Below are 16,858 nucleotides of genomic sequence, written 5' to 3'. Positions count from 1 at the left end.
TACCCACTGTATATCCTGCATTGGTGTTTCCTGCCTTAATTAATTTCTATATGCCAAATACAATAGAGCTAAAAGCTACAAGAAAACAATCATTCTAATTGTTCTAATCCCCACCTGCTCCTCTAGTTGCTCTATTTTGTCAAACTTGTCACTGAGGATTTGTTGGTAATCGGGCCAAAAGCAATCCCAGTCATGTTTCTCCTGTCTGAAGGCAAAGTTCATAAACTTCCAGGTACGGGCCCAGAGAGGAAGGGAATATTCTCCTATTTCAGCTTCACCATCCCATTTTCTTTCAAACAAAATCTCCCACTGGAATGGTTTCTGTTCAGAGAGCTCCAGCTGGGCAGGACTCTTCACCTGGAAGAAAAGGATTGGTTACGAAAAGGTAATCGGTCGGCCTATCCCATAGCTTTCTATCTTCTCTTGTGGTCTGGTGAGGTCATGAATGAATTTACATCAGATAGATGTCATTTAATATGGATGTTTTACTTTATTTGTTCTCATCTATTTTGTTTATTGGTTATAAGGCTCACAAATATCTTGGGTGTGCTCCAAAATCTGACCAGCATGGTGCTGATTTGTGCCGGCTCATGAAATTGTGGTGAGTCAACAGGTGAACAATAGTGAACATTAGCTCCACCGTGAACATCACCATAGCTTGTGACTAAATCCAAACATAAGATTTAATGTATTGACCTTTGCAACCCTTTTTGTGATTAGAAAATGTGGGCACCATCTCTCAGTAGCCCACTTGTGATTGTGGAACTGAAACTCTACAAATAGGGCATTTGAATATTGATTAAAATATCACAATGAGCATAACAATTCATTTCTTGACCTAGATTTTGTAAATATCATGATTAAATTAAATTAAATGCATAAAATCACACACATTTGATGACATCTGGGATCATCGGAGCAATAGTGTAACTATAAAACAGAATCACTGTGTTGCCTAATATGAAAGGATAGTTTCTCAAATTACCATCAATTGTTTATTAGCTGATAAAGAACAGATTCATATTGTCACTTCATGTGCCGCCTGTGGTTTCCCTAGCACTTGTTGCTTCAAGCAACAAGCAGCATGCCAGGACAGCCAAATGGAGCGCAGCTGCAAATCCCTGCAGCCAGATTCCATCAGAAAGTCTTCCCTGAGGAGTGGGGGCTGTTGTAGCAGTGCATTAATGCCCAGAGTTTTATAACGACATGTTCAGCTATTACAGTGGCTGTGTTAATGTGTCCACATCCTTTTGAAGTGTACCTCAAATGTTCTCCTCTCAAGACTTTGCTCAAAATATGCTGAGACCCTCTGAAAGGAGACCACTACTCTGGGTTTTAGTAGGCTTAAATGTGAAGTTGAGGTTGTACAGTACCTGTCTCCAGGAGTACCTCCAATTATCATGACGTGGTGTCAGTTCGGCCTCTGCTCCATACCCCTGTCCTTTGTATTTTCTGTTGTTTAACTCTATAGTTGTGAATCTTGGGATTCTGGTTTTCAACTCATTCGCTTTCAGGTAAAGATATTTTGGTGGCTTTAAGCTCTTCCAGGACTCTTTCCAGCACAGCCCAAACACATCCACCATTACTATGCGTTTTGGCCTGCGAGGTTTGGGAGGAGCTCTCTTCCTGGGAGGGGGCAGCGGAGAAGGAGGCTCGGGTTTGGGTTTGGGAGGAGGAGGGACGATTTTGAATTTAATTTTCGGTTTGGTTTCTTGTGCTTCATCTTTCCTGAAGTCAGGAAGCTCTCCATTGGAAAGAATCGACCAGTGGTAAGTCCACTTTGAGGAAAGACTGCAGATATAAAATTGGTAAAATAAATAGTTACAGTGAAAGTACACATGAATGGTATCAATGAATGCTGGAATGTGTAAAGGGATTTTAATGTTTTTCATCTATAAACATCACCAATCAGGCTTACCATGTCTAAATGGTCCAGCCCAACATCTGCTTAAAACTGTGTAAATTATGCTTAGCTCAGTTGTTTCAGGTTTCAAAGCAGCTTCATGAGGTTAGACCTTTAGTGTTTGTGACTAAGGTTTGCCTGGATTGAACATGTGTATTCTTGCATTTGTTAACATTTTTACTATAATTGTTTTTAGTTTGTTTGTAAAGACTTTACAACACATAACTATGAGATGTGGATATTGTAATTAAATCATTGACATCATTAGCCATCATTAACATTGTTAGTTCCATCCGTACTTTTCTTACTCTAAATGTTAAACACTTGATATGAAGAGGCACTATTAGATTGCTCACTATAGGGTAAACTGTTGAAAGGGAGAAGGGAGGTGAATGAGTAAACTAACACCACCACATTTCCTTATGTGTCATGGTCCTGGCCTAAACCCTGTTTATTTCAGTCTTTCTGTCTCCTGCCATTCTCCATCCCACCACCTGATGCCCCAGACCTTTCTGCCTACTTACACACATTCCCAGTTTCTATGTCAGTTCTTTCAATACTCATACCAGCCAGTTACACCTACTCTCCGCCAGATTGTTGAAAATCAAATATTTTTGACACTTGGTCTGTTTTTGATCCTGAGCTTGTTCTTGCCTTTTTTTTTTTTTTTTTTTTTTTTTAACCTTACCTGTTATTTTTCTGCCTGGTTCCCTGTAAGCCTTGGTCTTCCCTGTCTTTACTGAAGTAACTCACTGCACCTACCTGCTCACCTGTGTGTCTGCATTCTGCTCACTAGTCTCAGCTGTGGCACTATGGCTACATCCCAGTTCCTTTATCTGATTATTCCTCACTTTACCTGAAAGTTGTTCAGGTGCACCAACCTAAAGGATGTTTCAATTCCTTAGGTCATGCATATTTACAACAATGGGAAAATTCTTGAGTAATTAATGATGTTCAGTGATGGTCCTCTGATTGGCTACAAAGTTGCGCTGGATTGTGCTATATTGATCACCTGTGTGTAATGAGCCACACTATTTGTTTTCTCATTGAGGAGGGCTATAGCCATATTTGTTCTTATGAAATTACAATAAATGAGAATGCAACAAAACTTATTGATCAGGCAGAAATAACTGAAAATCTCTGATTGGTTACAGAGGTCAGTCCTGCTCAAAACCTTTTAGAAGCTAAGGTCTCTGCACTACTGCCAGAGCTGTTCAATGAGCCTGCACCTCTCCACATTAAGACATGCTTTTGAGCATATTTCTAGACTCAGTATTTTGAAAAAAGTTACATATTGTAGCTTTAAGTAATTAGCTGGATTTGTGGACATTTTGGAAAGCAATGTTTAAAGAGCAACAAGTACAGTACAAACCTATAAACTTTGCCTACTGTTCTTTTCCAGTTTTTTAGATGAGACACAGCTTAGCGATATTTTTCTAGGTCCATGCTAAAATGAAAAGTTGTACAATACTAAAGTTTTCTTCACAGCTTAAGCTGTCATTATACAATTATAGTACAAAAGAAGCTAAAATGATAATGTATTCTCACAATTTAAAGGAGCTCTTTTCTTTAAGTGCAGCCTCCTGTTTGCTCTGCTCTGCGATGCTCTGTGCTCTCTTCTCCCATTGGTCTCTCAGCGCCCCATTGCTGAACGTCCTCTCCTGCTTCCCTTTTTTTGACAACATCCTGCCTCCTAAAGGACACAAACAAACACAAAACATAAGCTTCACTCATGGGATTTCTCCAGTTTAACTTAAATGTGTTCAAGTGCTGGTGGTGATACAGGATTGTCAGAACTCTGTTCACAAGCTGTGCTGTAAGAAAGTCAAAACTACGTAAGCAAACAGGAGCCAAACAGAATAGTTTTCAGCACACTCTCAAGTTTGTTTAGTTTTAACTTTTCACACAACAATGGTGGCTAATTGTTGATTAAATGGTCAGGCTAAATGTCATTTGAAATTCTTTTAATTTAAGTCCTGTTAAGAGACTGAGAACCAAATATTTTCTAAAACTGAGTCCAAATTCACAAGAAGTGACTAATATCTGGGTAGCCTTTTGGTACTGTATGTCTGAGGCATGGTTAAGTACTAATGAGTCTGCGTTGCCACCACCACAACCCAAAGCTGGATGTGAAGGTTCTGGATGAAAATATATGCAGTAACAGAAGCAGAGGGTGTCTCCAGTCCACTAGTGAAATTAGAAATAAAAATAACATGCACACATGCTTGACAACATTATTAAGTATCTACTCACAGTAAACAGATGCAATTTCATAACAGTGTGACCAGACTGACAACTGATATTTAATTACAAAAACTAGTTCCAATTTGATATAAACCTTTAATTTTTTTCACAGTTATCATTGTGTGGTTATTCAATATGCATGACCCTGAGCTCTGCTGTCATGGTACATAGCAAACAGTCATAAAAATGACTGATTGTTTATCAGCTAAATTTGAAAAAACTGAATGTCATATTCCCCCTACATGCACCAATAAAACCGTTCCTGCTGCCAAATGCATTACCACAAGCGGATAACATAATCTTGACACAAAATTAACATGATTAAACCTGGCTGTGATCTTTCTGCAACAGGTTTCAAGTCTCTGTATGCTGATACTCAGAGAGATGAAGTAAAACTAATCCAAAACCCATCAAAGCTGCAAAGTCCGAGTTGATGATCTATAGTAAACTTTGCTGAAAAACACTACAATAATGCATATTCTTTAAATTACTAATATGATATAAACAAGCTACAAAAATCAGTGTCTATATTAGATCATTCAAAAGTCTATAGGGCTTTGTGTAAGATAATGGTCACAGACTTGAATGCCTGTCTGCCTAAATGATGGGCTCTAGGACTTAACAGTGTTTGTGTTGGTAAATGAAGCTAACTTAATCAAATAACAGTGACTTAAAACTGGGAGGTGAGCTCAGGCCTCAGAGTGTTTATCCTAGCCCTTAGCACAAAGACTGCTAATCTTGTTCTTCTAAAACTAAAAAGTACAGCTTCCAGCAATTCCAAAGCACTTTTAAAATATGAAACTTTAACAAAAAAACTTTTATAAATTCAGGTATAAAAAGTCAGAGCAATCAGTAAATCAGTACTGACTTACCTTATTGACTTTTTCTCTCTCACAGTCTGTCTGTTTACATCTCCTGCTGTATCCAGTAACAGTTTATGTTAAAGTGAACAACACTACATGTCTGTCTGACTCTAATTTTTACAGTAATTACGTAAGTACCTGTCTATCTCTCAGCCTGTCTGCCTATCACTCCCTCTCTGTGTCTGGTTCAGCTTACACCCAGCCTGTCTTGTACATTTGCTCTATGGTCAGCAGGTTACACTCCTTGCTATTTTTAAACTATATCTTGACAGATCCAGAGCTGCACCTCTAAATTTAGTGTCTGGGTGAGGCAATACCATAAACTAGGAGAGCAAGCAGTATAAAAATCAACGCTTAACAACGCTTTTAACATGATCGAGAGCTGCTTTCATAGATTGTTTTGTGCACCATCAGTGAACCACAAAGCATGGCTACTAGGATTCAGCAGCCTCTCTTTCATCAACAGCCTCCCACAGCAAGTTTCCACACAGTGACAAATTTTAAAATAAATGAGTTACGGAGCTAGAAATAGACAGTGAGGTTTTTATTTTTCCTTGTAATGTTTGGCAAATTGGTCATGTAAACCATCCATGGTTCTGGCAGGGGTTTGTGACAGATTCATAGACTCCAGAACTGGAAGTCTGGTGTGACTTGGGCACTTAGTGATAGACCAGAGAGAAATCAGAGACAGAGAAATGAAGAAATTAGACCTCAATCAAATTCTAACCAAATGTTTTGGCATCCAAGCATACGTGTTTATGTGATATCACTCTACTAGTGGCTAGACCTCACAAGCTAACGTTCATGATGGGTGGCCTCCTAAACCAAATTTGATTGAATACACATGTGTAAGCTCCCCCAAGTTCAAAATTATCAATAATATCAATAATTATTAGCAATAATATCTAAATGAATCTTAATGTATATATTAACATAGACAAGAACATGCTAAAAGCAACTGAAACGAACTAGAAAAATGTAGGTAACACATTGATATTTATGTTATGATATTTATGGTCAGCTAATTTAACATAAAGTGCTATAACGTGACATTAGGTTAATTGCAATTGGATATATTTGTGCTGCTATCAAAAGAAATATTACATTCTCAGACTAATGTCAACAGTTGGCTATCTAAATTGCTTTATACTTTCTCTACAGAAACACCAGTGCATTAATATCTTACAGCTTAACTTCTCCTCTCAAGCTGAACCCAGTGAATGGGATGTTAGTCAAAATATGACAGAATGTGTAGTGTTAATTAGCAAATGTTAGCATAATAACATACTAAAATGAGACAGTGAACATGAAAACACTGTACCTGCCAAACACCAATATGTTAGCATTGTCACTGTGAGCATGTCAGCATACTGATGATATCTAATATGGAATTTAATCCCCATCAAAACCTTTAAAGGTGTAAAAACCACATTTTAAGTTCCACTCAGTTTGCAACTCATCATCTGAGAGTGCACAGGCACAGATTTATAAGAGCAGAGATAGATTTGAGAGCGACAGAGGACAGAATTGTGAGTGTAACAGATGAAATTATTAAAATAGTTACATTACTTGTTACATTTTTAACAGGGTAACTAGTAATCTGTAACCTAGTAAGTTTCAAAGTAACCTTCCCAACATTGCCAATTAATGGGCTCCATGTTGGTCCATGTGACAGACATTGCTCATTTGTGAGCTCTGAACTGAGATACCAATAAATCATTTATTTCTTTGGTCTGGAGATGTGAACCAAACTACAGGCGTAGACAGTTAAATATGACTTTCTGAACTTTCTAGATACATAAAGCAGGAGAGCTGTTTTTGTGAGAGGTTAGCCAGCAACAACAGACCCCTTCACCTGTAACAGGATCCTCAGATCACCCTGTTGTTGACGAAGGATGAAACTGCAGCAGGTTGACTCACTAGGTGGGTCTCAAACAGACTTCACCGCTATTTTTACACCAAGCACTTGGAATCTGAGAAATCTATCCTGAGGTCATGTTTATATTTTTAGAAAACATGTTAGTTGGGATATAATAAATATATTGCATATGTTTCCAGAGTGTGTATTTGTTTGGGTGGATTGCTGAAACTAACTGACAAAATTTTCTTTTACTGGCCTCCTCAATAATAATGATTATTAAGAATTGAATCAAACTATTGGTTTATGTTCTGACCATCAGTTTAAATGATACATTTGGTAGATGGCCCTAAATATTATAATACCCATGAGCCTTAACTGCTGGCAGAGAGGCCAGAGGTGTGAATCAGGGATGTAGAGAACATTTCATTATTTTAGCAGGAGACAAATCCCATTGCAATAGATAGACTTTCTCCCAAATTGACCCACAGTCAGAAAGTGAACTGATCTTAACTGAATTTTAGTTCTATAACATTGTCTTTGAGAAAATAAATCTGACTGTTACTGGAGAAATCATAGACAACTGAAATAATACCTAGATAAAGAAGGCAGTATCGGGTTGAAAGTGAGGTGGAACCAGTACTCAGCCACAGAAGACTGATAGGCAGAAGAACTTGTCAGCCAAGCAAAAGCACATAACCTGTGCTGCTTTATGGTTTACTCTCTCATGACTATGGAAATATGCAGCTGAGACTCACACCACCGCGTGAGGTAAGGAGATGCTGGGGGAAGGGAAGGGGGTCCCATTCACTTCAGTGCAATCAAAGTTTGCTGGGGTACCATCTAATGGCCATCAGAGGAACCGCAGCTCTGACTTCAGGTCCCAACTGTGGATGATCCTGGCCAGCTGCAAGGAAAAATGCATTCTGGGATATGTATGAAGTAGCATTATTTTCTCTGTTCATTCTATCTCATTTATTCCTTCATTTTCTTAATGTATAACCCATTTTTATCAGCATTTATAGAAACTGTTTTTATGTTCCTTCTTCCTCTTCTTTATCTCTCATGTCTTCCCTCTTTTCCTCTCTGTTTCTCTCATCTTCATCACATTCATCCAAAGTCACATGTGGGTTTCTAACTTTCAGTGAAATCAGATATGACTCCAAATTAGACTCCAAGAAGCATAATAATGAAGAGCACTCCTTAATGAAACCTCCATCTGTCAGCACTGAACCAGCTGGGTTAATACACAGAAACTTAAGCTTTCACTGGAGTAATGTTTCACATTACACACTGACTCAGTTTAAACTGTGACTGCTAGATGTTTATATGTTTGTGCAGTGTGTTCAGCTCTCTGTTTTGTTAAAATGCTGTCTTAAATTTACATCAGATGTTAGGGTGATTTTTATTTTATGCACTTATGAATGGTTTTATTTTATAGCACACATAAGTATACATACTTATATGTCATAGATATGTTTATGTAGTTACTTTTCACCCAATTATATGTTCACTAAAATAAATAGAAAATAATTTTCTGTAGGAGACACTGAAAACTTGTGTGATATTGCAGGCTCTTGTGATTAAAAAGTCTGGTGCACTGAGTGGCTTTCCAAGGTCTAATCATCCCACAGGCTTTCATTAGATTTGTTGCCTTTTCTAAAAGAGCTCATTATTCCCTCTGAACCTTGAAGTCAGGGGTTTTGGGGTTTGATAAGATACTAAGATTTACACCAAGGTTATGGTCAGATGTTGGTCTAGAAGAAACAGCTGCCAAGTAAAATAGCTGATTTCATGCACACACAGGCAGTGCCAGGTATTCCTCCTTCTCTAAAATGCTTGTGTGCGTGTCAAAGCACAGAGACTTAGATAACAGGAAAACAAGTCCAGGTGCAGTCTCAGGGTTGCCGAGATGACCGGACAAGGACTGAGGGACCAATGACGGGAGCGTTAAGTCTAAACCACAGCTTCTCCCCAACAGTTTTTGACCAATTAGATAGTAGCACCTTTTCATACAAATATTGTATACCACTAAGTTGAGGACAGTCTTTTCTGTTTATCCTAAACAGTGAAGATCCATGTGCACATGCTAATTTTGATACGTTAATGCATAATAAATTTCACACTGTGAAATATATATCCTCTTATTAGTCTTTTCTTTTCAATATAAAAAAGAACACACCTCACACAGACCAAACCAAATATACGTTTTTATTGAATGTAGTTAATAAAAGTTGTAAATCTGCTTATTAAGGATTAGCATAAGGGTATGGACTGCACTTATATAGCACTTTTGCATCGAATGTGCACACATTTTTTTCTGTTTTCTGCCTAGTACACTGAGTTAAGTCATAAGAGGCTGGATGTAATTACATTGAACATAATTCAAAACTAAGAAGCTACATGGTTTTGGAATGTGTAATAACTTTTGTATCATAAACAGGTCAAAATATTGGAAGAGATTTTACAAGAAACTTTTAGTTTTAGCTGAATGTTTGTATGCTAACAAATTAATCATTTATGTTGTGTAGTAAAATCTATGACCTGAATTTAACACCCATCCACACCTTGATTCATGTGACCCTGAAAACCCACAGGGTGTGACTTTAAAGTCCATCAAGGTGCTAATGGCTCCACAGAGTTTAAATACCTGGCCACCCCCGGTGCGCCTCTGCCAGAGTCAAAATATGATGCTTGTCAGTATTAATAAATGAAAAACAGTGACAAACTCTTGCTTTAAATACAACTAAAGAAAGCACTAACAGACTAACGTTTCTTTGGGCCACAATGAATGTTTTTATTACAGAACTGGAGGTTGTGTATGCATGGACGGATTATTATATTGTCTCCTTTGTGTTTTGTGGTAATTTTGCATCTTTGCTGTTTTTCTTGCAGTTGTTTAGTGAAAAGTAAGAAAGAAAGAAGAAAACGAGCCAAAGATCAAGCTTGTTCATATGTTGTGTTAAGTTGTGCTACCTTAGTAATTTATGGATTTTCTAACCCGACACAGACCTATAACCCTAACCACCATCCTGACCCTAACCGTAACACGTCTCTACAGGTAGCACAGCTTGACAGAACACCGGTGTTGTGTCGACATGCGTTTCCCCTAACCTCACCTTATCCTAAATATAACCAACCAACCGTTTCAACACCGTTTTAACAATGAGGAAGTACAACTCGCCGGAGGAACAGATTTCGACATACAATGCCGAGTCATCTCTCCGTCCCATTGACGTGTTGTGGGAGATGGCATATATGGGAAATCCGGACAACACTGGCGCGTCTTGATGATGCAGCGAAGCGTGCGACACCATCCATGGGACCACCTGGGCTTCGGAGTTGGTAGCAGTAGGAAGGCGGACAGTGATGGCGGCGTCCATGGAGCGGAGCCGCGGCGAAGGGTTTGCTGGGTGTCCGCGGACAGGGAAGCCTTGGTGGGGGCTCATAGTGCTCCTATTCTCCTTGTCCTACCTGCCAATGGCCACAGCGCTGGTGGAGGGCCTGTACTGCGGCAGGGACGTCTGCTACGATGTGCTTGGCGTCACCCGGGAGGCCTCCAAGGCGGAGATCGCTCGTGCTTACCGCGCCGGTACCACCCGGACCGGTTCAGAGCAGGAGAGCCCGGTTTGGAGGGAGAGACACGGGAGACCGCACAGACGAAGTTCCTCCTCGTCGCAACTGCTTACGAGACATTAAAGGTTGGTTCCGGCCGCTGTCAAACACTTGTAAAGTTTACATTAAGATGCCTAACTCCGGTAGCAACATGCCGGTCTTTATCTCTGTTATAGGATGTGTATGTTCCTGATGTGTAATGTCAGCAATGTTCTTATACTTCCTCTAATATTGGTGCAATATTTAGAAGTGTGCCTTGTGAGACCAGTTTAGGACTGCTGTCCACTATGGCCCCCGATTGGGGGCCATAAAGGGGTCACATTGTACACAGAGAGGTCAGGCTGCCCATGTGTCTAACATTCATGCACAACTCCTTATTTAATAAGTTGCATACTTACTAAAAAGTATAAAATGAAACTGGTGTATTCACTGCTGTACTGTCCAGTTTGTATGCTATTCTCACACTCTGCAGCCTGGAGAGAGCAAAGTGTGAAAATACCTTACTAATAAATGTAAAGGTTTCGTTGATATTTATTAGTGTGTCCACTCAGTTTTAAGGTCATTTGTGAGACTGGAACTAATTTGTAATTTTGGACAATCGTATGAAAAGGTGCTTCTGATAAGGTTTTTCTACTACAGGAGTGAAATAATCATAGAAACTGTTATTGGACTGTGTAAATAACAGATTATATATGATGGCATGTATTCTTCTAGAAGTTGTAATAGTTGATTGACCTTTGTCTACTACATGATTCTTGTAACATTTGCCACTGGCTGTACCTGGTGTTGAGTCTCCTGATGGGTTTTGGTGCCAGTTTGAGTCATAAGTGTTAATATTTAAAATAATAAGAATTTGTTATTTTAAAATAATGTTTAATAAACAAGTGCACAAAACATTCAAGCAGAAGCTTTTCAGTTTTAGCCAGTGCTGATCAAGGTTTTTCCTTTCATTCTGGTAAAGCTGATTCCATCACTCATTTGATGCTGGATTCACATTGGATAAAATGTTATCAAACTCCAACTCTATTTTTAAATTGTAAAACTAATTAGTAAACTCCATGCTGTTTGAAAAAGGACACATTCATGCAGCACAATGCACTGTAGGCTATGTTTCAGAATTCTTTACTAACCTTGTTTTAAGTCGGTTTGCCCATGGCCATTATGCACACTATGTTTTAAATGTTTAGAAAAAAAAAGATACATTAATGTTATTTCTCTAAAGAAAAAGTAACCGTGCCCCTCATGTTTTTTCATTTAGGGACATAAGTGCATACTGAACAAGTGGCTCACTGGGAAGTCATTCCGTAAAAGTATTTGCATTGAGACAAGAGCAAACTGTGTGTCTGTGGGAGAAGTCTGCATGTATTAACAGAAACCTCCCAACTGAAAAGGCAGAACAGAAAAAACAGTATATGTATACCAAATATGTGTGTGTGTGTGTGTGTGCGCGTACGCACGCAGGATGAGGACACTCGGCGAGACTACGACTACATGCTTGACCACCCTGAGGAGTACTACCAGCACTACTACACCTACTACCGCCGACAGCTCACACCCAAAGTTGATGTCAGGATTGTCATCCTAGTTACCATCTGTGCCATCTCCATCTTCCAGGTATAATTGCAGTCTCTAACAAGTTCTAAAAATATCCTTACCCAGGGTTTCCCCCACAAAATATTTTCTTCAGAGGTTTGTTCAAACTCTCAAATGATTCTTGGTCACAGTGACCTTTACTGTGATCACACAAGATTTGATGTAATACTACTGTACATTTCTATTTAATTTATATACAGTATTTATTTCAAATGATTAAATGTTACTGGCACTGGCCAGTCTACTTATGCAATGGCAGGTGCTGTTTCTTGTAGGTGTGCCACTAGATAAGCAGTGGCATGGCAATGCAAAATGCCATATATGCTGTTAGATCAGAAGTGGGATGGTGATGCAAAAAGGCATTTTAATAAGCAGTGGCCAGTAGTATGCCTGGCGATATATACACAACAATACTCAGCAGGTACACTTAACGTTTCCTTAACAATATTGAATGCGATCCAATGTGTAAACATGTTGGTGAAATACATTTAAACATGCCAAAACAGTGCAAATGCAACTCCTCCAGTACTACAGCTGGCACAGCAGCTACAATGAAGCCATCAACCACCTGATGACGGTGCCCAAGTATCGAATCCAGGCCATGGAGATAGCCAAGCAGCAGGGCCTCCTCAACCGAACCAAGGAGAAGGGAAAGAACCGCCGCTCCAAAGAGGAGATCAGGGAGCAGGATGAGGAGGTCATCCGCGACATCATCAAAAACAAGATTGACATTAAAGGAGGCTACCAGAAGCCCAACCTGTCAGACATCCTGCTGTGTCAGATTGTGCTCTTCCCGTACTACCTGACCAACTACTTAGCCTGGTATATCTCCTGGGTTTACCGCTTCACCATCTGCAGGGAGGAGTATGGAGACGAGGAGAAGCTCTATATCATCAGGTCAGTTCTTACGGAGAGAGAGTGAATGCGATTAAGCTAGATACCGTTACATTTTTACCTCAGCATTCTCTGAGTGTCAGGCTGTCTCACAGCACACTGTCTGTGTTTTAACTTAGGAGGTACATGAGGATGTCTCAGTCTCAGTTTGATACTCTGGATGAAAACACCAGACAGACCTTTCTAGAGAAACAGCTCTGGATCAAAGAAAACTACGAGGTTCGTGACTTTCAGTTGTCTCTCTGGAAACACTTCATCTGTCTTTTGACCTCCTTCCTTTTTTTCTTTTTCACCACTCCACTCCCTCCTTTGTCCTCTTCATCATCCACATGGGTTTTCCATCCTTCCCTATTTACATTCTTCTTTCCTACAACCTGCCTTCAGTTCAGGTGTTATCGGTATCTTCCTTCTAGGGTGTACTCGCACTAGGCAGTCCATACTGTGCCCGAGCACGTTTGACACCAGACTCCAGTTTATTTGACTAGTGTGATCACTCCATGCTGTTCCCAGGCACAGAACACCAGCACTATGTGCTATGCCAGAGTGTTTCTCTTTAGCGGCATCATCGTGATCATTACAATAGCGGTTAGCCACCCAAAGTGTTTTTTTTTTTGTTTTTTTTATTTATTTATTTTTTTACACGTAGCCTTTATTATAGGGGGTGTCGGGGTAGGCAGAGCACCTGCACAACAATATGCTGCAGGAAACCTTGAGCTAGCTGTTTGCAGTGAAGGACCTTGTTTGCAGCTGTAAACCATAGAATCTGCTGCAAGTGTAAACATTCGTCGTGTGTGTCTCTCAGGTGTTCAGAAAGCAGCAGGAGGAAGAGATGAAGATAAAGATGGCGACCGACCCGAGAATGAAAAGGTACCGCCGCTGGATGAAAAACGAGGGACCAGGCCGGCTGACGTTCATTGACGAATGACGGCTGCAAGCCCCATTGATACACCCACCTCAGTGCCAACATACACTGACAATACACGCCTTGCGTGTGGAGGAATACTTACAGAAAGATGAACTATGCCTGTTTATAGAGTGAGAGATATTTTCCTAGCAATCGGACCTCGTGTAGGCAGTGATACGTGGAATAAACTGTGAACTGGGGCTTCAGATTTTTGAGTAATTTTTTTTTCATTATGAATTTTTTGTTTTTCTCATTTAAGTCTATTGAATTTTTAACAAAGTTTAATGAACCTTTTAATTTTTCTGCAGTTTTCTCTGGGTTAATGAATTTTGGTACCTCCTGTTATTGTGAAGCCATTTTCTTTTGCATCACTGACATCCAACACATGGTGAGGTGATTTAACATACCGCCTAGTATCAGGCGTCTACCAGTTTGACCCTGCAACAGACTGCTGTAGTGTCAAAGGTGTGCGACCACCATCTGCTCACTATGTGCCGCTCCAGAGCATCAGCTACATAAGTGTTTGAAATGGAAAATGATTGAAGAGTCTCTGCATTTATTGCTTTTATTATAATTAAACTGGGGCTGGAGTATATTTTTTATGAAGAGTGACATATTGGTTAAATAATTTTGTTTGCGTTTCTCCTCAGAGATAGACAAGATGATAACAATTTGAGCCATGTGCATCTAGCTTTACCGAGCTTAGCACAAAGACTAGAAGCAGAGAATTAGCTCAGCTGCATCAGCGCTAAGAAAATACACCTTCCAACAGCTCCAAGGAAGGAATTGGTGGACAGCTTGTTAGCTAAGAAGATACACAAAAGAGAAGATGAGATGCAACTAATTGTAAGCTTCTCGTCTGACTCTGGAGAAGACGACAGAGTACGTTTCTTAGCTGCATTTGACCCTAAAAGGTGTGGAAACAGAGAACACTGAGGACACTGATAAAGCGGTTGGTCTGTAATACATGATTTTAACAGATATTTTCCATGGACCTCTTCTCAGATGTTGGAGCTTTTTTATCAGAGAAAAAAAAAGCAGAAGCAAAAAGTGACAAGCACATTCTTGTGTAAATGAAAGCCAAAGTCACAGCTGCAACGATCTGTAAATTGTGCAACAGCAGATGTTTATCAGCCAGAAAATGTGGTTTCTGTGCTGTCTCATCAGAAGTTCAGGTGACTTACTGTTTATTATTTATTGTTTCACATTTGATTAGTTTTTTTTTTGTTGTTGTTGCCATTTTGGTGGCGAGACAGCATTAAAGTCATACTGTCACACTATGAACAAAAGTTTTATTGTTGTTTTTGTTTATTTCTTTTAATGGGCTTTTGAAAAAGTTTCAAAAGCTCCAAACGGTGATTGCACAGGCTCAGGATGTGGACCTGCAGCTTCAGCGTTATAAGCTTTATGTAGCCATTAAGTGAATGTTCAAGACTATTTTACAAGATTCTCATTTTAAAATGAATCAGCTGGAAAACATTCCAAACTTAACCGGACACAGTTTTTAACCAACTCTCGGAGCTAACGTTAGCTAATATTAACTGGCTTGTTCAACTTTGACCGATCACATGCTCAGTTTGCCGGCAGAAACATGGCTGCACTGTTTGCAGATGTTGAACTTATTATTCTAGTGTTTTGTCACCATGTCTTAGGACATTATCACACTAATAGACTGCAAACCACAGCACTGGTCTCCTGTACCATTTACAGTTGTAATTTATGGTTAGCCTACTATTTATGGTTTCTCTGATTCACACGAGTCACTTCAGACACGATTCTTAGACATTTTTGTGTCAAAGTAGGCAACCAAAAATTACGTTTTTTGTTAAGCTGAGGTTTGAACAATATGTGCATTAGTGACAAAAAGTGACATGAATGTCAGGCTATTTTAAGTAAAAGTATAGAGAAATATCACAAAACACGTTTATGATGACTCATCCTGATAAATAAGGCAACAAATGCTGGTGCAATGCAAGAAAAGTGGCATTTCATCTCAGGCGTCAGAAGACATGAGACATCTCTGAATACGTTATTGAAATTAGATACTTGAAAGTAGTCCTGACAGGAAAAGTCACTCCACAGGAAAATGAAATTACAGTATAAATGTTAACAGTTGAATCATTTCAGTCATCAAATGCAAATACATGATCTGGTTCTTGTTTCTCCAGTGTGGGGATTTGCTGCTTTTCAATTTTATGCAGCTATAAATTCAGTATTTGCAAGTTAGATCAATGACTTGTGCTTGTGTGATGTGTAGGAATATACAGTGGGTATGGAAAGTATTCAGACCCCCTTAAATTTTTCACTCTTTGTTATATTGCAGCCATATGCTAAAAGCATTACGATTTTTTTTTTGTCCTCATTAATGTACACACAGCACCCCATATTGACAGAAAAACACAGAATTTTTGACATTTTTGCAGATTTATTAAAAAAGAAAAACTGAAATATCACATGGTCATAAGTATTCAGACCCTTTGCTGTGACACTCATATATTTAACTTAGGTGCTGTCCATTTCTGCTGATCATCCCTGAGATGGTTCTACACCTTCATTTGAGTCCAGCTGTGTTTGATTATACTGATTGACCGTGATTAGGAAAGCCACCCACCTGTCTATATAAGACCCTACAGCTCACAGTGCACGTCAGAGCAAATGAGAATCATGAGGTCAAAGGAACTGCCTGAAGAGCTCAGAGACAGAACTGTGGCAAGGCACAGATCTGGCCAAGGTTACAAAAAAAATTTCTGCTGCACTTAAGGTTCCTAAGAGCACAGTGGCCTCCATAATCCTTAAATGGAAGACGTTTGGGACGACCAGAACCCTTCCTAGAGCTGGCCGTCCGGCCAAACTGAGCTATCGGGGGAGAAGAGCCTTGGTGAGAGAGGTACAGAAGAACCCAAAGATGACTGTGGCTGAGCTCCAGAGATGCAGTCGGGAGATGGGAGAAAGTTGTAGAAAGTCAACCATCACTGCAGCCCCCC

General features: G+C 39.5%; 1 protein-coding gene across 1 annotated transcript; it reads left to right on the top strand.

The window, feature by feature from the left end:
• The first annotated feature begins 10,151 nt into the window (after positions 1-10,151).
• Positions 10,152-14,074, top strand: dnajc25 (DnaJ (Hsp40) homolog, subfamily C, member 25). The gene is given in 6 exon segments (XM_020601216.1): positions 10,152-10,451; positions 10,454-10,569; positions 11,945-12,097; positions 12,603-12,973; positions 13,090-13,189; positions 13,773-14,074. Coding segments are annotated over 6 exon segments (1,077 nt in total). The 5' UTR covers positions 10,152-10,237; the 3' UTR covers positions 13,896-14,074.
• The last annotated feature ends 2,784 nt before the right edge of the window (positions 14,075-16,858 follow it).

This window comes from Monopterus albus, unplaced genomic scaffold (genome assembly GCF_001952655.1).
Source record: "Monopterus albus unplaced genomic scaffold, M_albus_1.0 scaffold50.1, whole genome shotgun sequence".
NCBI lineage: Eukaryota > Metazoa > Chordata > Actinopteri > Synbranchiformes > Synbranchidae > Monopterus > Monopterus albus.
The sequence above is the reverse complement of the archived record's forward strand: the minus strand, read 5'-3'. Positions and strand labels throughout refer to the sequence as shown.